At 37.1% G+C, this 22029-nt stretch overlaps 1 protein-coding gene across 1 annotated transcript; it reads left to right on the top strand.

The window, feature by feature from the left end:
* The first annotated feature begins 578 nt into the window (after window positions 1-578).
* LOC100752877 (protein LEG1 homolog) lies at window positions 579-21223 on the top strand. Its single transcript, XM_035453901.1, has 7 exons — window positions 579-879; window positions 3036-3122; window positions 3974-4155; window positions 5007-5098; window positions 11326-11564; window positions 16401-16443; window positions 21010-21223. The coding sequence occupies exons 1-7, from the start codon at window positions 579-581 to the stop codon at window positions 21221-21223; spliced, it is 1158 nt and encodes a 385-aa protein (XP_035309792.1).
* Window positions 21224-22029: the final 806 nt, after the last annotated feature.

The following is a 22029-nucleotide window of genomic DNA, read 5'->3' as shown; positions in this document are numbered from 1 at the left end:
TAAAATTCTTATTTGTAGTTTATTTTCTGGAATACTTTCAAAAAGTTATTTGCCTAAAAGTATTTTAAAATTCATTGCACTGTGGTCAGAATAAGAATAAATACTTCGTATAAAAATATAAATGCCAAGATAAAGGACTTAACTTTATTGTTATAGTTAATACAAGACAAGGAAACCGGAGCCTGATAAATTCAAGGAAAAAAATAATAAGTCTTCCTTAATTCTAGTGACTTATACCTGGCCAGTCCTATTTGTTTGGGAGACAATTAACAAGGGAAGCACTCTATGACTATTGCTAATACACATGCTGTTATTATTAGCAAAGGGCATTACATTGGTGGCAATGACTATTTGCATGACCACTCCCTTTGGTTGCCCAATAAAAGTTGTATAGCTATCTCAGTCTCTATATTTTTTTTCCTTTTTTTTTTGAGACAGGGTTTCTCTGTGGCTTTAGAGGCTGTCCTGGAACTAGCAGACCAGGCTGGTCTCGAACTCACAGAGGTCTTCTGTCTCTGTCTCTGTCTCTGCCTCCCGTGTGCTGGGATTAATCAGTCTCTATTTTTATCTTACACATCATGACCTTTGGTTCTACCTGGGTCTATGTACTAGTTGGTTGTATTTGTGGCTCTTTAGTGGGAGCTTCCAATCTCAGAGCCTACTATCCCCCTCTGTGGAAGGAGAGTCCTGGCCAACTCAGCGAATATAGAATAGAAGATGGAAAGTACAACATAAATCCCTGGAATTACTCTGAAAGACTAGGATTGTATAAAATCCTAGTGAAACAAACAGTGAGATATTTTGAAAAATTTGCTCCAGGAAATGAACAAAATGTTTTATGGGGCTTGGCTGCATTTTACGGATGGCAATACCACACAGGTAAGTGAGACCCTTTCTAATTACAGTTGTACTTTGACATAACTGGATTGTTTTTGATATATAAATCACCTGGTAGGAAATTGATTATTTTCCCTTTCCTTTCTAATGTTTTACCACTAATATTCCCTCATTTTCTTCTTCAGTTTTTCACCTGGTGGCTTTGCTTGTACTTCCATTTGTGAATCTGCCTGCATGCACTGTTTGTTCTTTTTTCACTGGTCTTCAGAAACTTCCTCATCTCTTGTTCCTTCTCCTCCTGTCTGACAACATTTCTAACTTTACCAGTAACCACTGGTCCATTTCCTATCAGGAAAAAGGAGACAGGATTAGCTCTAACTTTTGTGTAAACAGTTGTGTGTTCTTTTTCTTCTGGTTTATTAGAATTGTTCAGGAGTATCTGAGATGATTCTCCTGGAGTCACATCATATATCCATGTTTCATTCATGTTATTGTCATATGTTAATAGTTCATTCATTTTTATTGGGAGATATTTTAATTGGAAAAAATGTCAGAAATGGGAAGAATAGATTGGGAGCCAGAGAAAGGGTAAAAAAGTATCACAAAAGAGAACAGTGTATGTCTGGCACAGGTAGACCTCATGCCTTCCTTCAGGGGGCTTACAACTTCGGAAGGAAAGTTACATATATATATTATATATATATATATATATATATATATATATATATCTTTGTTGATACACACACACACACACACACACACACACACACACCAATAAAAACGAGGCCAAGAAAACAAAACAAGAACAAAGAACACAGGTATGAAGAAGAATCAATGCATGAAAGAGTGCTAATGGTTGAAAGAAAAGAAAATTGAGAATAGAATAAATGTGGAAGTGAATCTAAAAACAATATAATTATATGAATAAAAGATAAAGTAATCCAGAAATGGGATAAAGAAAAGAATTTGAAATTACTGTGGCATGCATGAAAAAAATCAGAGAGAGAAGGAAAATTATGTCTAGTGAAATGCTGGAAACTACAATAAATTTTGGGCGGAAATCTGAGTTTGAGTAGCAGTCATTCTGGTTAATAAGATGAATGATTTTGAAAAATTAAAATCCATTGATACAACTATGCAGATCTTTCCTGTGGGCTAGTAGAGTGCAAGTAGGTTAAAAAGAACAAAAACAAAGAAGTGGGGCTTAAAATAGATTCATAGGAAACAGACCATTTGAAGCTGAGAACATAGTACAAGAGGGAAAGAGGAGAAAGAAGACAACATATTTCAGAAATATGAAAACAAAGGAATTCATCCAATAGGTGAGGGAGGAAAGGGCTAGATGAGAGAAGCTAGAAGAGCTGGGTGGCATCAAGTCACCAGGGAGCTAGAGGGGAAAGATGAACATCAATTGGGGAGACAGCTGAAAGAATGTGAAGAGAGTGTATACATAAAGCATATCAGATTTAAAAACTGTGGAGTGAACCAGAAAGATATGTCCTTAAAATAAGAATTAAGGGAGGGGTGGTTAATCTATGGGGCCTCCAGTAGTGGATCAGTATTTATCCCTAGTACACGAATGGACTTTGGGAGCCCATTCCACATAGAGGGATACTCTCTCAGCCTACACACAGGGGAGGGTCTAGGCCCTGCTCCAAAGGATATGACAGACTCTGAAGATCCCCCATGGAAGGCCTCACCCTCCCTGGGAAGCAGAAAGGGGATTGGATGGGGGCCAGTGGGGGGCAGGGGAAGAGGGGAGGAAGAGGGAACTGGGATTGGCATGCAAAAGAAGCTTGTTTCTAATTTAAATTTTAAAAAAGGAGAAAATAAAGACAAAAAAGGGATTTAACTTTAAGTAAAAAGAAATACAGCATTTTTTTTTTACATGTATTGATATTTGACTCCCTAATTTGGAGTTAGTCGGTTATCTGTATATAAACAGAATAGCTAGTAATTAGAAAAGAGAGACGAAAGCTATAAAGGCTTAAAAATATTGATTGATATCTGGACAGTGAATAGAGCAGGGACTGTAAAGTGAAGTTGAGGATAAATGGCAAGCATTTTCTTTTTAGAGAATGAATATTTTGGCAGTTCTCATTAAAGAATTATAACTAATTATATCTAGTTAACTTTTATATCTCCAGGTTAAAAAATTGTGGCTTAGGGGGTTCAACTCTGCATTCTTTCTCTTCCAGGTAGGTTAGCTGACCCCACTCATAGGACAGACTGTGGGTATGCCTCTGGAGATCACCTGTGCATCTCTGTGGACAGCTGGTGGGGTGGTAAGTTTAACCTAATAAACCTCTTATTGCTTATCTCCCCACAAAAGTTCATCCTATCATCCCAGTTCCATAATTGAAACCAAACACAGAGTTACAGCAATAGACGCAGTGTGAGCATCTCCTCATGAGACTTTCCCTATCGTGATTTACTGTATCCTCAAACTTGAACCACAAGAAACCCTTCCTTAACTGAAAATAAAGAGACAAACTTACTCTAAATACTAGAAGAGCAATATAAATTCATACCATTATGCAAAATGAAAAGTTTTCAAAGATTACATACAGATTAGGATATTTTTAAAGACAAGTCAGACTTGAAATATGCAAATAAAACTTCTGGAGACTAAGAAAGCAAAGCATTTTATAAAGTTACTATTTTTCTCTCTTGTAATTTATTGTTGTTTAGATTCTAAGTGGCATTGTAAAATGCCAGCAGTTGTTTTTCATGAATTAAAGTTATGTATCTAGAACATAAATTTATTTTGCTTTTTGAGAATGGAATTTTAAAAATTAACTTGTTATGATTGCATCTTATCCAGAAGGCTCATCCACCAACTTCCAAAGTGCATAGTTTCTACTTAAATTTAATGCTATATGTTTAAATCCTTGGGGCTTACATCATGATGTGTTTCTATACTTCAGAAATAATTTCTGGCTGTGCACATTGGCACATGTCCACAATGTCAGCACTTGGGAGGCTAAATGAAGTAGGAAGATCATCATGAGTAGGGGGCTAGCCTGGGCTTCACAGCAAGATACTGTTTCAAACGACAACACAAGGTGAAAAAAAGCAACAAAAAATACCCCTTTCTATTTTATCAATACCCATAATGGTTATTTTGTTTACACAGACCTTAATTATTTCCTCTCTGTAATACCCTTCCTGGCTGCCATTGACTCTGGAGTAATGGAGCTATCATCAGACATCACCCTTCAGCTACCATCCAAGGATCAGGAGAAGTTTTGTTATGATGTTTCTAGTTGTCATTCATCTTTTCCAGAAGCAATGAAAGTGTGGAATAAACTTTATCAGGTTATTTTTTTTAATTTTAACTACAACCTTTAAAGGTAACCAGATAATCAATGCCTAATATTTTATGTAGCATTTTACAGATTGAACAATAGGTTTCTAACAAGTAATCCCCAGTGTTTGTTATGTAAACAATACTATCATGAAGAGACTGGTGAGTGACATAGCATCCTTATTCACAATACTTTATTGATGTATCTGTTTGCATCCCTCTTATGCCAAATAAATTATACACAAACGTGTGAACACAGAATTGTGTCTTTGCAGTACATAAAGCATTCTGGCTCATTTAATTCCAGGCCAACTGAATGATGCTGCATATGAATATATACTATAAAGTAAGTTGTGATGAATTTGATTATTTCAGCTCTCTTGAATACAAATAATAAAAGCTAATTGAAATGATTAATTGACAGTCAGATCAATTATGGACACCCAAAGTAATATGTCATGGTGAAAGAGTGCAAAGCAAACATTACCTTTCATTAGGTGCTTGTTATCTTGCATATGTTTTGACAAAGCACTCTTGTTGCTCTTCTTTCTCTATTTTGAAATCTTCTGATACTATGGAAAGTCCACTGAATGGCAGGAGACAAAGAAGTACCAAAGGTCTGGTTTAAATGATATTAAATTTTAGAAAGATTCAAAACCAAAACCAAAAAGAATTATTGGTTTGTTTTTCTCAAGTACATGACTAAATAATGTGAAGCAACTTGGGACTTAAGTGAAGCATTAAGTCATTCATATTTTGATTTAGGAAAATAATATTCTCCCATTTTTATTGTTTAAAACATTTTTTTCAGGAAAAGGATCATTATTGCCTAAACATTAATAACTTCTCTATTCTTACACAGCATATGAAGTTACCTTCTAGCACTTTTGATGATTTGGTGAAGGATGTTTGGGAGGCACATTTGTCATCTCTGATTGGTAATTTTCTCAGTAGGTAAGAGTGGTTCCAAATTAATATTATATTGTGATAATTTTTCTACCTTATGTAATTATTCCCATTTCAGCCTTCTTTACATAACTTATTTATAGCTATGTCAACCATGGAAAATGTTATGGTAAAAAGTAAAAGCCTTACTAGATGAAGATTTGTATGACAAGAAGGTAAAAATATGAAGAAGGTAGATTTGTACAACAAAATGTAAATAAAAACACAGCAGAAAAATGTAATCAGAACTGTGGGAAATGAGAATATTTTAGGGCCTTTCTAAGACAAGTTTTGCTCTATAAACTAAAAAGACACAATGACAGATTTACTGCAGGGTCTCTGCATCGTTTTGATGGGAGGATGTAGCTTTGCAGCATGTCCAAAATAGGTATCTGTTATACGGAAAGTGAAAACAGTGCCACGATTCTCCCCCTTTTATGGCAAATGAAGTTGAACAGGATAACATAACTCAATTTTGAAGTGAATAAGTATATAAAGAGTGATTTATGACACCCAGAGAAAGACATGGGGGAGAAAGAAAGAAAATGAATGGTGACTACTTTTAAGAGTATATGCGAATGTAGGCATAGTGCATTACATCGTGGAAGATTTCTTACTAACCACCTGCTGCTATCTTTACCACTGACTTTCTACCCAGTTTGAATAAACAAGTCAGACCTTTGAGGCTTGTCTATATTGCCTCACTTACTTTATCTATCATTGAAGATTCAAGGGCTGGTGTTTATAACAATGGGAGTGTTATCTCCTTGGCATGCCTGTGGGAAGAGGAACTAAGATTGCAGCTGTGACTAAGGCTCAGTCTATTTCTGATGGCCGCCAAAGAGCAATCAGGTCATCAGCCAAGGAAATGGTGAAGCTGTGGTCAACATCAAGATTGAGTCCTAGGATGTGTTATTGAAAGTACAAACAGCATATATCATTTGTGACTTTCCCAATCACTTGCTGAACCACACTGCTATGTAAAATAATAATAAAAAATTGATAGCAACTCAGAAAAGGTAGTGAGATCAACAGTCAGGATTTGAAATAGGAAACACACACTGCTTTTATTACTTCTAGGATGAGTTACGTATGGGATAGCAGTGAAGCCAGAGGGAAGGGAATCCACAACTGGGTCAGCAGGGCTGAGGCTCTCAATGCAGGGCTGAGGGTGTCAATGCTTGGGTCTAGAACCAGGGCCATTGGGCCAATGGCATCAGGTCGAAACTTGAAGACATGGGATCCAGACCTTGGGAATCCAAGTCTGTCTTCTCCAAAACGAATAGTGGAATTTCTTCTGCCTCAGGGTCCAGATCTTCAAAACTGGCATCACCATCTTCTGACACAGTGTTGAGGTCTTCTGGCTCTGGTTCTAGGCTTTCAGAATTAGGGTCTGGATCTTTGGGACTGGGGTCTAGGTCTTGTGGGTCTGAATGAAGGTCTCCATAAAGGGGCCTGAGGCTCTTGTGGCCCGGGTTCCTAACCAGGACTGAATGCCTCATCCTAGAAGTAGAACTGCTTGTGGCTTCTGGACCAGAATCCGATGCCGGTTGCCCTGCCCGGCCTGGCTTCACCCATGCTGGCTAGCAGGCATCTCCCCGCCCCAGACTTGCAGGAAACCCCACTGCCCTGCCCACCAGCCCCGCAGGCCAGCAGCTGCAGCCAGGCGCTCCGGGGGAGCGAAATGCGCAGGAGATCACTTTTGAAGGGTTGCAACTAAGAAACAGAGATATCTGATTAGACACTTGCAAATCTTGTCACTGAGGCAAATTGTTGGTGGATTGAAGAGGTCTAAAGTAATTTGAATGTCTGTCTTGTGACACCGTGTAGGATAAGTAACTTCTTAGGTATAAAAGTATTTATTTTTTTAAAGGGCGCGTGTGGGCATGCACCTGTGGATGTGTAGAAGTCACAAGATGGCTTTTTGGAGTTGATTACATCAGGTTCCTTGGCTCAAACTCAGGGCTCCGGGTTTTCATCTTCCAAACCATCTTGTTCTCCCTGAGCTTGTGTTTCTCACAAGCATGAAATTATTTTCAGGGGTTAAAGTCCAAAAATTTAGAAGACAGTTTTTGTTTATACATATACTTTCCATCATTTTCACTTTACCTTTGAACTTGTCCATTTCATGTATTCCTAATTATGAAATGAGACTAATTTGGAACATTCACTTTATAAAATAATATCAATGTAAATTGCTTAATTGAATAAGTCTAAATATCTACTGCCTGCTTTATCTGCATAATAACTCAGGAAGAAAGGTCTCTGGTGCTGTTCATAGTGGAAATACAATTAAATAATAACAAAGATTCATTGCTTGTTGTACTAATACTTGCTTTTTATTTTATGAACTTCTTTCTCATACAGCCAGATGTTTTTCTTTAAACAGATATTTTAAAGACCTGGATCATTTTTATAATAATTCTACTTTATTTGAATATTTGCTTGTTTTTAATTTTATGAATGTGCACCACCTGTATGCCAGGTACCCACAGGGATCAAAAGCAGGTGTGATTTCCCTGTAACTGAAGTTACAGACAGTCATGAGCTTCCATGTTGGTGCTGGAAACTGAACATGGGTCTTTTGCTGGCAGTGAGTACTCTCAACTGGTATGCCATCTCTCTATCTGCTTATTAAATAAAACTTATTTTTTGAGACAGAATCTTACTATTGTGGTCTTGGTAGTGGGTTATAATCCACACTGAACTACAGAGTAAGATTTGACCCCAACACCTTCCCTGACTAACAGTAAGTCAGGAAGAGAAACAAACCGATTAATAATTTCATGTTTATGACAAATTTTTGCTCATCACCCCACCCTAAAGCACATGGCTAAGCAATTCAATTAAGTCATTTTTATTGAATTTTGCTTATTCCTTTCTTCCTGGACTGGTTGAGTTTACCAGACACTTTCCATTTTCTGCTTTAAGGAAGAAAGATTGACTTAGAGAATCATGAGAATGTTGTGAGGTAAGCAGATCAGACTTCTGGATAGGCTGTATGAATGGGTTCAATTACAACCTCCATTTTGAGTTTAACATGTTTATGTCTTCGATTTTATCTGGTTCACTACAGGAAAGAAACCTTGCCCTCTACTTTCTAGAAAGTCTGATCATCACTATGAGGATATTTAGCATGGTATTAGTACAAATCTGGAAATACGATTGATGGTAACTACCACCACAAAGTATACAAGAACTATGAGAATAAGCCAGTAATATTATCAAATGTACTTATGAAAGTTAAGTTGGTATTCATAACCCTATCAGCTAAGAGAAATAGTGAGGAAAATTAACACACAATCTATGGAGGAAAAGAAACAAGAAATTTAAAAAAATACCAGTTAACCACAAAAACGGGCAATGATGAGGAAACAGGACATAAAATGTAAGAATAAATGGCAATATTATACCCCAAAATAACAAAGAAAAGAGGATAGAAAACTATATATCCCTGTTTTTTTTAATGGGTGAAAATAAAAATCCTCAACACAAATTTGGGAAACATGAAACCACAGAGAAACAGAATTTCACACCACTACATAGCATAACATGCTAGGGCTTGTTACAATAGTGCAAGTTGTTTAACATCTGAAAATCACTGACTAAAACAGGGTAACTGAAGAAGACAATATAAAACACACATGATCCTTAGAGACACAGAGAATGTAATTACACATGTATGAAGAAAACCAGGAATAGACAAGCAGTCTCTCACCTTGAGAGGCACTTAGAAATTGTACAGCTGACCTCAAGAGACTACAGCCAGAAAAAACTTCCTGCAAGGACTAGAAGCCAAACAAAGTTTTTGTTGTTGTTGTTATTGATATATCTATTCTAAAGATTCTCTCAATGAAATTTATAAAAGTAAAGGAGCAAAAGTCATACTAATAAAAAGACGATATGTTTTGTTTCTAATAAGAAAAATTACTGAGTAGTTAATAAATAAGTAGAAGAATACAAGATCTAGAAATCAGATGTATTTTATATAAATTCAATGAAAAACTGTAAAATGTTGTTGAAAAACAGATAAAATGTTCCAGACCTGGTGGAGCATGGCTGTAATGCTAATATTTGGAAAGCAGAGGCATAATGATTACAAGTTCAAAGTTAGTCTACGTAGTGAGTTCCAGGGCAGCCATGGGCTATAGAGAAAACCGTATCAGACAAATATGTTTATATAATATATATAAACACATATTAATATAAATATGTAAAACACATACTTGTTTGAAACTAATTTTCATATATAATTATTTACATATATAATATATATATATATATATATTTACATATACTATACTATTGAAAGAAATTATTGTACATCTTTTCTAGTTTGCTTTCTATTGCTATAATAAATACATGACCTAAACCAATTCGGGAAGGAAAGAGTTACTTGTTTTACAGACCCCAATCCAAGCACACTAGATCACTAGAGAAATCAGGGCAAGAACCCAAGTAGAAGCCAAAGCAGAAACCATGGACAAAAGCTCCTTACTGCTTTGCTTTTCTTGTTCAGTTTTCTTTCTTATACAGCCTAAGATTACCACACATAGTGGTAATTTATTAATCAAGAAAATGCCCCACAAACTTGCCTACATTGAAGTTGCTTCTTCCTGGGTATATCTACACTTGTGTCAGAGACAAAAACTAACACATACAACATTTAAAATGAAAGATTGCTAATGTTCATAATACTCCTTAAATTTATGTGTAAATACAATACAGTTTCTCTTAATCTCTAATCAGGACAATTTGGTGCCAGTAGCATAATTCATTTCACTTGAATGGACTTTAAAGCCCAGAAATTTACACTCATGTAGCCTTGATTTTTCTACAGGGACAGAAGACAATTCTGCAGGTGACATAAGGCACTTGAAATGCAGCCTGGAGCTGAATGAGAGGCTTAAATTGATAAAATTTGTAGAATAAAACCTTCCAGCTTTCTTCTTTTCTAAGTCACAAACCTGACAGCACAAGGGACAAAAGAAAAGCCCACAAAATTGATTGTAAAAATTAAAATTTTGGGTGCTCTGTATGGTATTAGTGAAGCACCAATAGAATAGTAACAGTGCCCAGAAAGGCACAAATATTTCTAAATTGTGTGTCTGATAGAGTAGTTGGATGCTTTAAAATATGCTTTAAAGCACTGATGACACAATAGTAAAAAAGATACATAGGACCCAATTTTATAAATAGAGAAGATTTTGAGTAGGCACTTCTCCAAAGACATGCAGTTGCAGTTCCTCTTGGAAATCGCATGACTTTACCAGCCCCAGGTAACTGGCTAAGTTTCCAGTAGCAGGCCCAGTTTCCTTCTTCTTGAGAAGGTTTTTAAGTCTAATCAGAGAGTTATTGCTTACCACCGAGAGATGTATGCCAATACTGCATCCTGAGGTTTATTTTACCACAATGGCTGGTTGTTGTTATGGTTCATGGTGTCATAGCTTGGGAGTACTCTTGGTTTCTTCCCTTCCTTGGAAGCTTGCATGATGCCTTCTGGTACCATGAAAGGTAGTCTTCAGGAAGGAAGCCTTAAGGTCAGATTCAAGTTAGATTCTCTAGGCTCTATTTCTGAAGCGCCTGGTGTCTTCAATAATAGGGATTTAGCTTCCACTTCTGGGGGCAGAGGTAACCAAGGGCACTAGCAGTGGTCTATAATGCTTTGGGAGTCTACTAGGCAACCCTGACCAACAGCTCAATATGGGGCAGGCTTCATATGTCTGGTTTGGGTTTTTTGTTAGTCTATAGCTCTTGTGGGGAACATTGTCAGCCCAGATGGGACAATTTCATTTCAACTATGTGTACATATGTATATACAAACATACATTTATTGTAGGTATTTTGTAGGTAGTTAGCTAATAGTATGAGTCCTTATGACTTTTTCAGACTTCTTTAGTGTTATTTCAGCATTCTTCCTCCTTCTGTATTTATCCTCCAGCCTATTTTTCAATTCTTCAGATCATTGGAACCCGGCTAATCCCTTTTACATCGCTTGATGCCAAAGACAAAATATTTCACTAAGAACTCGTTTTTGCATTTATATTTTGAATCAGTCCTCTCCACCTTTTCAAATTTAGGAGCCCCATCAAAACAAACAAACAAATAACAACGTTGACAGTCTTAAGGACAGACCAACAGATTTCTTTTGAGCAGCTTACTTGCTTTGAAATTTGAGTTAGGAAATTTCTCAGTAGACTAAATTGAAAGGCACCTTTTCCCTACTTATCTACTAGATCAAAATATTATTCTAAACTGGAAGCAGATTTTCAAAGAGACTGGGCATTATTTGTGGAATATTTAACTGCATTAAGATTTCCTACAACTTTGATGAAAGTAAGTGAATTCGTGAAGGGCATGCCACAACGGATACTTGTTGATGAAGATACAGCCTTCTTCATCAGAGACTTTACTACCTTTCAGAACATAGTCCTGCATGTTCTAAGTTTCCTCCACAAAATGCATGAATATACAGGTAAGAGACACCTTTTGATTATTATTTTTTACAAATATTGTGTGTTATATTGATGTCATAGATGATAAATTGGCAGTATAATCCTAATTAGACACCACTAGACTATTTAAAGAGAGAAATGTTGACCTAGAGATACTGGCTTCACCCTCTGGGCATTTGTTTTTAATGGGCTAATTATAAGCTTCCCTCAGTGGTGGGTGCTTTTTATCTAACCCAATAGTGTATTTTCTACATAGATCTTTTTCCCCCAACATAATATTTTTATTTATTACTTAGGAATTTTACACAGTGCATCCCAATCACACTTGCTTCCCATTCCTCCTAGGTCCACCCTCCCACCCTTTTGCCCTCCCCCCCCAAAATACACCAAGTCCAATTTGTGTAGCTCACATACTCATTGGAATGTGGTTAAACTTCAAGTGGGTAGTCCTTCAAAGATAACTGAATCCCACACACCTCCCACCAGAAGCCTTCGACTGTGAAGAGCTATGCTTCAGTATGTTTATCATAATTTCATTGCTTCTCACCTTTTGGCTAAGAGTTAGTGTAGTATCTGTCCTTCTACACTGTTCTTGAACAAATACAGCAGATAAAGACCATCATTTATTTTCTTAGAAAACAAAACAAGGATTCTTTTCTTCTTATTTGTTTGTAAACTTTCATATTCTTTACATATTATTTTTAAAAGAAAATGTAACAGGGGCTGGAGAGATGGCTCAGCAGTTAAAAACACTGGCCACTCTTCCAGTGGACCCAGGTTCAATTCCCAGCTCTTACATGGCAGCTCACAACTTGTCTGTAACTCCAATTCCAGTGGATCCAAAATGTTTATCTAGTATCCACGGGCACCAGTCATACATGTGATGCATAGACATATTTGCACACAAACCCATACACATAAAATAGATTTTTTTAAAGATTAAGAAATCTTTTAAAAATTAAAAAAGGAAAATGTAACAAACATAAATGTGATATCCGCCCCCACAGTTAACAGGGTTCCAAAATACACGATAGAAACTTTTACATCCTCTTCTATTGGGTACAGATATAAAGAAAAAAATCTCATAAAGTAGGGTAAAAGGGCCAGGGAACAGTGGAGGCTATTGTCCTGCCAGGCAGGATGTGTTGCAAGGAGATAAGTCTGCGGCTGAGGCTCTCTTGACCACAGACATGGACATATGCTTTACAAGAAAATAGATGTAAAGAAACAGAAACTTAACTGAGTGTTAGTTCCTAAAATAGTAATAGAAGGCATAAGATAGCATTATTATGCTATCTTCATTCAGGGTCTCTACACACCTCATTGAGGCACATGTTTCTGCATAGATACTGAAAGTGAGTGTATATTAGCAAAATCTTTAATAAGGAATGAACTTGTAATATGTTAATATATTTATAATACTTGCTGTATCTGTCTCCTTCATTCTCTTAACTCCATTTGTCTATTAAAATTTTAAGTGTGTAGGTATAACATATAGTCTTAAATATGCAAAATAATCACATTAATCTGTGTATATTAGTGTTTGCTAATGGGATGAGAACTTTATACTGTTTTAAATAATTTCAGCAATTTGATTCAAAATTAAAATTCTATTTATGACTATTTTTATGATTTTTCCAGGTACACTGCCACTCACTATATGGGAAAGTCTAATGAAGCCAAAATGTGCAAGGAAACTTGCCCTAGACATTCTGGAATTCCTCTTAAAAAGATTCAATTAAATGTTTCTGGAAATTCATAATGAAATAAAAACACAAATGATAAGTTTTATAGGAATTTGTTTCTCAGGTTTGTGTACTTTCATTACTGTATATTCTTACATTTTAAAGTATGAATGTATTTTGTTATCAATTTCCAAATAGTTATCAAATAAATGTAAGTAATAACTAAAATATCTACTGTTCAATGTAGACTCAGTCAAATAGCTAATTGATTAGTAACTAAGATGATCAGCTCATAAAGTCCATAAAATTTGATTGAGCTGTCAGGTGCTATTCTGCCTAAATTAATTTCATGATGTTTAAAGGGCATCAGTGTCAAGAGTAAACAATCTTTAAAATATGAATGCAAATTTACTCTCATCAAATACTCAAAGATGAACTGTTTGTGTGGAATACACTTCTTAGTAACTGGAGAATTTGTGTCTTGAAATTTGAAAAGTGTATTTTGAATTATCTCATCTATGGGGTACTTTAGGGGTACGGAGGGCAAAATGCCCCCCCACACACACACCTTTTCACCGTACACACAGAAAGGAGGCTCTGCTCTTCTTCATTCTCTTGGTTAGTTGCTTTCAGCTGTTCCAAGGAAGATGCTTACACAGATTTCATGAGGCTCTGCTCAGAGACTAAAACCTGTAAGTCGATCCTATGGCCATGAACGTAGAAACATTCTGAAGAGATAAGTTTTCATGTAAGTTCTGTCATTTTCCAGCTGTCTCACCTGTTAGCTCTTATCTACTTAACAAATTCCCCTACAACTCATTATACTTACTGGAAAAGTAAATATTCAAATCGAGGGCCACCAGATGTTGATAATTAAAAAACACTAATGTAATACCCCAAAATTAATGAATGTCCAATATAAACACACAAAACTGTAACGGTTGTACACAGCACATCTATGTGATGAACAGGGCACCAGTAAGACATCAGTTTCAATCAAAAATATCAATTTAACATTGCAGCATATATGATTCCAGGAATTTAAAGTCACAAAACATAATCCACATTGAATCACAGCAACTTCGTCACACAGAAATCTCTGGGTTTTTTTTGTTTTTGTTTTTTTTTTTTTTTTTTTTTTTTTTTTTTTTTTTTTTTTTTTTTGGCAGCTAGCAGCTCTTGTTTATTGTGAAACTGCAACTCTATTTTAGTCTTGTTTGGAAGAAAGCCCAGAGCTGAAATTGCATAGATAAGAGCTTTAAAAGAAGAGTAAGGTTGTTTTTGATGTTGTTATATAATTTTATTTGGGGGGGGTTTCGAGAAAGGGTTTCTCTGTGGCTTTGGAGGGTATCCTGGAACTAGCTCTTGTAGACCAGGCTGGTCTCGAACTCACAGAGATCTGCCTGCCTCTGCCTCCTGAGTGCTGGGATTAAAGGCATGCGCCACCACTGCCAGGCAATTTTTTTAATTAGAAACAATCTTGTTTTACATTGCAATCCCAGTTCCCTCTTCCTCCCCTCCTCCCTGCCCCCCCCCGCCACTCCCCATCTCATCACTTTTCTGCTCCCCAGGGAGGGTGAAACTTAATGGAGAGAAACTCAACTCGATTCCTTTAAAATCAGGAATAAGACAAGACTGTACACTCTCTCCATATTTCTTCAATATTGTACTTGAAGTTCTAGCTAGAGCAATACAACAACAAAAGGAGATTAAAGGGATACAAATTGGAAAGGAAGAAGTCAAACTTTCACTATTTGCAGATGATATGATAGTTTACATAAGTGACCTGAAAAACTCTACCAGGGAACTCCTACAGCTGATAAACACCTTCAGCAAAGTGGGAGGATACAAGATTAGCTCAAAAATATCAGTAGCCCTACTACATACAGAAGATAAATGGGCTGAGAAAGAAATCAGAGAAACATCACCCTTTACAATAGCCACAAACAACATAAAAATATCTTGGGGCCATGTTAACCTAACCAAAACTCTCTGGAGGTTTTTAATACTTTAGCTATTCCTTTTCTTTTCCTCTTGCTTCTGTAGCAAACTGTCACCAGTTAGAAGCTTAAAACAATCTGCACATATTCTAGATCTTGAGAGCTGGAGTCTGAGATGGGTTTCCTGATGACAGAGCTAGTAATGTGCATATAATTCTCCTACACCACCACCTTACAGAGTGGGTTCTCTTACATTGGTGGTTTTCCTTTGGGTACTGCAAAGAAGAGTCAGTTTAATTACTAAGCTCAGTGTCATCTCTGCAGACCATGCTTATTCTTTCTTTGCAACCCTTTCCTTGTTTTTTCAACTCAAGTAGCAAAATAACTTTAATTCTGCTAATGTAACACATCGTTAGCAAAACACTTTTGTCCACTTAAGTTAACATATATATTTGCATTTGCATATGTATTTGAATTTAATCATGGGTAAGATTCTTGGGGGTACAATGATTAAACCATTATTTATGTTATTGAAGCATTCACAGGATTGTCTCTACTTTGTGTCTATCAAAGACAGATGTAAGAAAATGGTACATATGCAGTTTTACTTTAATAAACATGATAAATTACCAATGAAATTTCATTTGTGGTGAATCCTAGTAGTTCAGAGTGGGTTTGTAGTTTCTGACCTGTGCTTTCAGACCAGAAAATACTGATAAATATGAGACAGCTTGATCAAAATAAAGACACATTCTCAGTATTTCTGAATTCAATGCAAAGAATAGGTGAATTGTGTTTCTCTTTTTAAAATTCAATGACAGAATTCTCCAGAAAGACAAAATATTTATCATCTCCTCTTCCCCTCAAACACTGTACCACTTGTGTTTTAAGATGATATAAGTAAACATGATAATTGATGAGTACAATATATCATTCACTGCCCAATAAACACATGATTCTTACTGTTCCCATGACAGGAATCACATATACTGGGATAGTTTTACATTTATTTTGTATGATTGAAGTACCATGTATGCCTCTGACAATTCCCTTGCACAGTAAGAATTCAACTTGGAGGTAAACACCTCCTCATACACATTTGATGTATTTGCAGGACAGTGCTCACGCATGTAGCACAAAATAAGTCATTCCTCAATTAAACACATGTCAAATTGTTTCTGAAGCTTGCACAAGATTTTCTCATTAATTTTCCACAGAATTGTCAATATAGGACTGAGTGAACAACTGACTGTGAGCAATTCCAGCAACCCAAGGTATGCTCTGTAATTGCCTCATAATTAATTTTGGAATAATTTAGGGCAGGCAAACCTGCTTGATGGGTGATTTCTACATAAGAATGTAGGTGGGGTGTGATTTGGTGTTGGCCAGGAAACACTTGTTCCCAAATATATCTTTCCGCTTCAAATGTATCTAACATCTACCTACATAATTACTGGCTTGCTTATTTATATTTTTGTTCATTTTTAAATTTCATAAAAGTCCTTAATGTGAAGATAGCACTGTCCACACAACATTTACCACCTCATCAGGGGACAGTCAATAAATTTCTGCAAAATATCACTTCTGTTTAAGGTTAATATGAGTGCTTTTACAAATTACATTGTCAAATTGGAATTCTCAATAGACTTTATAATTTCTGTTTTATTTAAAGTGGAGAAGGAAAAGATGTACTATTAATTCCACAGGTTGAGAATAAGACCACTCCCACAATTTAAAGCCAACTTGAAGCAAATTTTATTCAAATACTGGCCAGATGGATGGGCTCTCTGGTTTTCCCAAGAAAAATTACAGCAAGTCATTGTTTGCAGCAGCTTAAGTACCTCCCCTCAGGTCCAATCAGGAGCAAGCATACATCCTGATGTATTTCCTGCCCTTGACCCTCCCACTCACATATGATTAAACACATCTGGTGCAGATGGGTCAAACAAACTTGTTTAGGAGAGTGAAAACATGTGACTTGTTATCTCCCATAAATAGCAGCCTCCAGCATTTCAGGAACCATCTCTCCTTAGGCAAAGGGCTTACAATTAGAGGATCTTTGTTTTATGGACCTTTTAGGCACAGGAATTAAAACTTAAAAGGTAACTTTGGCTCTCATATTCCCTGCTTGAGTTGTATCCTGAGTTAAATCCTTGACTCTGTGATAGGTACCTGTTTATACTGGGATCTAATAACCATCAGCTTAATGGTACCCAGACAGGAATTGTCATTTAGTTAAGGTATCATTGATGCAAGAGCCAACAACCATCAGCAGAAGAAGAAGAGCCAAAGGCCCTGTGATGGCTGACATCAGAGTTACTATCTAGAAAGAGCCTGGAAATGAGAATAGGAACCAGTTATTTGTTTCATCTCAGATCCCCATTATTTTTGGCAAGGATTTTTTTTTTTTTTGTACAGCCAGATAGATTATCTCTAATAATTCCTGAGTGGTTTATATAAAAACAACAATTTTCTCCTAAAGCTATACAATAACCTCTCCATTTTAAACAGAGCAAGTTGAGTACCCAACAGTATTGTAGAACTATTTCAGTTAATGAATCTACCTGTTAATAGATCTGGGTCTATTTGGTTTTAACAAATGACTTCATAGCTGCTCCAGATCTTATTGCAGCCATCCAGTTTGGTCAGAGAAGAGTGATCCGGGGACCCAAGGCATCCAGTGAGCATGTACAACTGGAATAAACCACAGTCACCCCGGAGCCTTCTTCATGCACAACAGCAGGTTCCAAGTAAAGCCTCCCTGGGTTGGTTTTGTTGTCCTCAGCTGTCGTATTTGTCACATATGGAAGAGACTGAGCTGAGTACATAAGAGGGCAGAGGGGTCCTCACAGCCTCTAGGACCAGGCATTCCCTCCCACAGCAGTTAAAGGGTCACTGAAGAGTCTCAGAGTATGACTGGGAGCAGAAACTGAAGACTATAACCGCAGAAGTACCATCAAATTTAGAGGCAGAGTAGAGCTGCACTTGCTGAAGGGAAGGGACTGTGAGAGGTGGTGAGGAGCCAAGACTCTAGAAGCCAAAAGGCTGTAAAGAGCCAGGACTTCAGACGAGCTGCAAACCTCAGCTGTTGAGGAGGGCTCCAGGAACCCACTAAATCACTTAGATGTTGCTAACACCTGAAACATGAAACTTTAAAGATGGCTGCTAAGGGCTGAGGTCCTGGCACTCAAGGGTCAGAACAATAAGCCTATGGCTTTGAGAGCCTAGAGTCACTAGTCTGTCTGTGTCTTTGAAAGCTGAGAGTCTTACATCTGGATCTCAAAACTTGGAGCTCGAAGCCGCTGGGTTTGAAAGCTCAGCCTGCAAGCCAAGAAAATTCAATGTTATGAACAATAAAACTCAAGAGCCGCAAACTGCCATCCACTTCTCCAGACTAAATTGTAAGTCTCTGAATTTGAAGGTCCAGCTCTTCAGCTTCTGGCACTCCGAGGCTCAGACCAGCAGGTTTATGGTAGCTACTTCTTACCAACTGGTAATTCCATCTGAATAAGTACAGAAGAGCTCTCAACCTGCTGTGACAAAGCAAGCTGTCACTGGAAATGTCCACGGCATTGGCTGTTTTTCAAGAATTCAAATTCAAATAGCAACAAACTGACTTGCAAGGAAAGACTAGCACAGCTGACAGAAAGAATGTCTACTGTTCTCATGGAGAAGAGAGAGGAGGAGCTGAGAAATTCCAGAGAAATGGAGTTAGGAGTGAGATGAGGCTGCTGTCTATCTGGGATTAGAATATTGCCCTATAACAAAAACCATAACTCTCAACATATAAACCCCAGAGTATCAAAAGTTTTTGCTCATGGGGATTTTAATAAGTGCTAGAAAAAGCATCTAATTCCAAAGCTTATTTTGAGGCCAGTGTGTCTCTGCACTGCATTTGGGAACTCCCCAATCTGCCTTTATCTATTTTAGACTTTTCCACCACAGTCTTATGTAAGAATTTTTGCACATATTCTCAAACAACCAAACTACTTCCTTGGCCTCATTGTGCACTTTTTATTGCCACACTTTTGCACAATTACTGGATTTTAGAAATTCTATTTTTTCCTACTTTCTTTATTGAACACCAATTTGCCCTTTGATTTTATGCATTCTCTGGATCCCAATCCCATGTACAAGTTTTTCTAGCAGGAAAAAGAGAAAATTTCTGGGGTTTAAGAAAGAAATCACTCATTAACAACCTAATCACCCTTTAGATGCAGCACTATTAGGTATTATTAAGTATCACTCTTCCTGGTAAGACAAAGCCCTTTTTTATTACATTCAGAGTAAACACCCAAATCCAAAATATTTCCTTTTTGTAGGAGTCAGGATTTCTTATTACTCTATTATGAAAAGAAAATTTAATACCAAGATCTTTGACAAATGTATATATCCATCGTCTTATATGTACTACAACCATAATTTAAAATTCTCATAAAATGATGAATTCCATTATATTTCTTGGAACTTATTAATGTTTTAAAAATTCTCTATTGGCTATTGGTACAGAGTAGAAAATGTATTTCCGGAAGTGGGACCATGCACATCTCTGTGCAGTATGTCAGCAGTCCTCATGGAAGTCTCGCTTAGCTTTGTGCCTCTCAAACTCAGCATTGTACAAAGTCACTACACAAATTCAGGAAAACAAATGAGAGGAGATGTTCAGATGCTGCCCCCTTGTGACTAAAGAAACCAGGCACAGGGTCTCTGATAAAAGGTAGACAGGAGAAAAACAGAATTGCTAATTTTGAGGAAGCTTTTTATTCTAGGTTTTCAATTCTTTAAGGCTCATTAATCTCTTCTTAATAATTTCCCTTACTGTGGCTGTCTGGCCATGCTTTTGTGGGAAAGCATACAGGAAGTTAAATGGTTTCACAACTGGGCAATGAAATGCTTGATGATATAAACTGGATTAGACTACTTTCTTATTCACTTTTTCATTCAACCATGGCCCAATGATAAAACCAATACCCATAACTTTATGGTACAATTTTGATAATCTTCTGTATTCTTTCATATGCATGCTTATACATCTGTCACTAAAATAAGATTCTAGCACAGAGCTTTCAGCTTACTCTTTCAGTGTGCTTAATCATCATCTGTGTCTGATTTTAGTAAATTACATTTAAAAAAAGAGAGACACGCCAGGATTTGTTCAGTTTCTTTGTTCTCCATTTAAAAAACTTTATTTGTGGGGTGTGTCTGAGAGTGTGCATGTGTCAGAATCAACAGCAGCAAGGAAATGTAACACATTCATAAAATAATTTGTGTCTGTTAGGACAAAAGGTTGATCATCCACCACAGCCAGTCACAAGTACGAGACACACATTTCATTCAAGGAATGCTCAGATTCTGAAACTTGATAATAATACTGAACAAGATAAAGACCACATTCAACTTTAATATGTGTCTGTTTATAGCCCCAAAGCCATAAACATATATTGATTAAAGTAGTTGGTTCTGCTAACCCTGTTTAGTGCATCCATTTTTAAAATGCTATAATTAATTCTCTGAGAATTTCATACAGCATATTTTGATCATATCTGTTCTCATTCTTCCCCCAAACTCCTCACAAATCCACCTCTATCTCCCTCACAACCCTGTGTCCTCTTAGAAAAAATAACTAGAGTCCAACTTGTGCTGCCCACACATTCCTGGGTGTAAGACCATGCGCTGGAGCATGTCCAACCTTCTTTAAGGGGCCATGCACTTGAAACACCCTGAATCTCCCTTCCCCAGGAACCATCAACTGTGCAAAGTGCTTGAGTTTGGGGGGGGACACTCATCAACTCCTGTCCCTCCATTGTAGAATGTTAATTGATTGGCTTGACCATTTACAGGTTGTGTGCAGGCAACGACAGCTGCTGTGAGTTCATGATCACAGTGGTGTCAGGCCCGGAAGACACGGTTTTGATCTGGGCCTTCCAGACTTCTGACTTTTTCCATCTTTATATCCCCTCTTCCTCAATGGCCCTTGTCCCTTGGGGAGGTGGTATAGATAACAATTTGTGGCAGAGCATTCGACTGACCTCTTTGTGTTTTGATCAGCTTTAAGTGTCTGTATTCATCACTGTCCACTAAACAAAGAAACTTTGGTGAGTTTTGGAAACTGTATTAAACTGCAGGCAGGAATAAACAAACTTAGGGGGGAATTTGATAGTATGTCCATGAAATGCATGAATACACATCTCATCTTTGGACTCCATTCTTGTTTTGAAGTGTCTTGGAATTTTTGGAAAGGGGCTATTCATTCCACTGTTTCCCATAATACTCCTCCTCTTGATCTGTCAGGCATTGAAAAGTGCATAGGTTAATTCTGGAGCGAAGGTATCAAGAGCAGGCTGGGTTCCTGAATTCCCAACTAAGGAATGTCAACCTAGGCACAGCTAATGTGGGCCAGACCAGTTCAGGAGAGTGAGAAGGATGAGAAGAGACTGCCTAGCTTTGAACACATCTGTGGTGACCCTGTTCTAGCTACACCAGAACTGATAGGCTCCATTGGGTCTGAATCATGTGCAAGACTGTTACTGCTTCCTCAAGTTTGTGCTGTTGGGAAGAGCTGGGGGAGAGTATGCTTCACGTCATTGTAACGAGGAAAGCCTATGAGAAATACACAGATGCAGCCTGGGAACTTGTGTCCTGCTTCAAAATGAAATACTCTGAAGTGTGTTTTCTTAAAAACAAGAATGGGAACAAGTGCCAAGCTTTCAGGCTCCTATTATGTTGAACACTGTATGTATGTATGTGAATGATTCTTTTTTTTTAAATTTATTTATTAGTTCTAGTTAGGGAACAAGCTTGTTTCACATGTAAATCCCTTTTCCCTCTCCCTCTCCCTCCCCTCATCCCTCCTCCCCCAC

Source organism: Cricetulus griseus, unplaced genomic scaffold, assembly GCF_003668045.3.
Source record: "Cricetulus griseus strain 17A/GY unplaced genomic scaffold, alternate assembly CriGri-PICRH-1.0 unplaced_scaffold_65, whole genome shotgun sequence".
Taxonomy (NCBI): Eukaryota; Metazoa; Chordata; class Mammalia; order Rodentia; family Cricetidae; genus Cricetulus; species Cricetulus griseus.
The sequence above is the reverse complement of the archived record's forward strand: the minus strand, read 5'-3'. Positions and strand labels throughout refer to the sequence as shown.

Excerpts from the sequence above, each read along its gene's own strand:
- LOC100752877 (XM_035453901.1), top strand. The coding sequence starts at position 579 with ATGACCTTTGGTTCTACCTGGGTCTATGTACTAGTTGGTTGTATTTGT. Across the intron at positions 880-3,035 it reads CGGATGGCAATACCACACAG|GTAGGTTAGCTGACCCCACT; the intron begins GTAAGTGAGACC and ends TTTCTCTTCCAG. Across the intron at positions 5,099-11,325 it reads ATTGGTAATTTTCTCAGTAG|ATCAAAATATTATTCTAAAC; the intron begins GTAAGAGTGGTT and ends CTTATCTACTAG.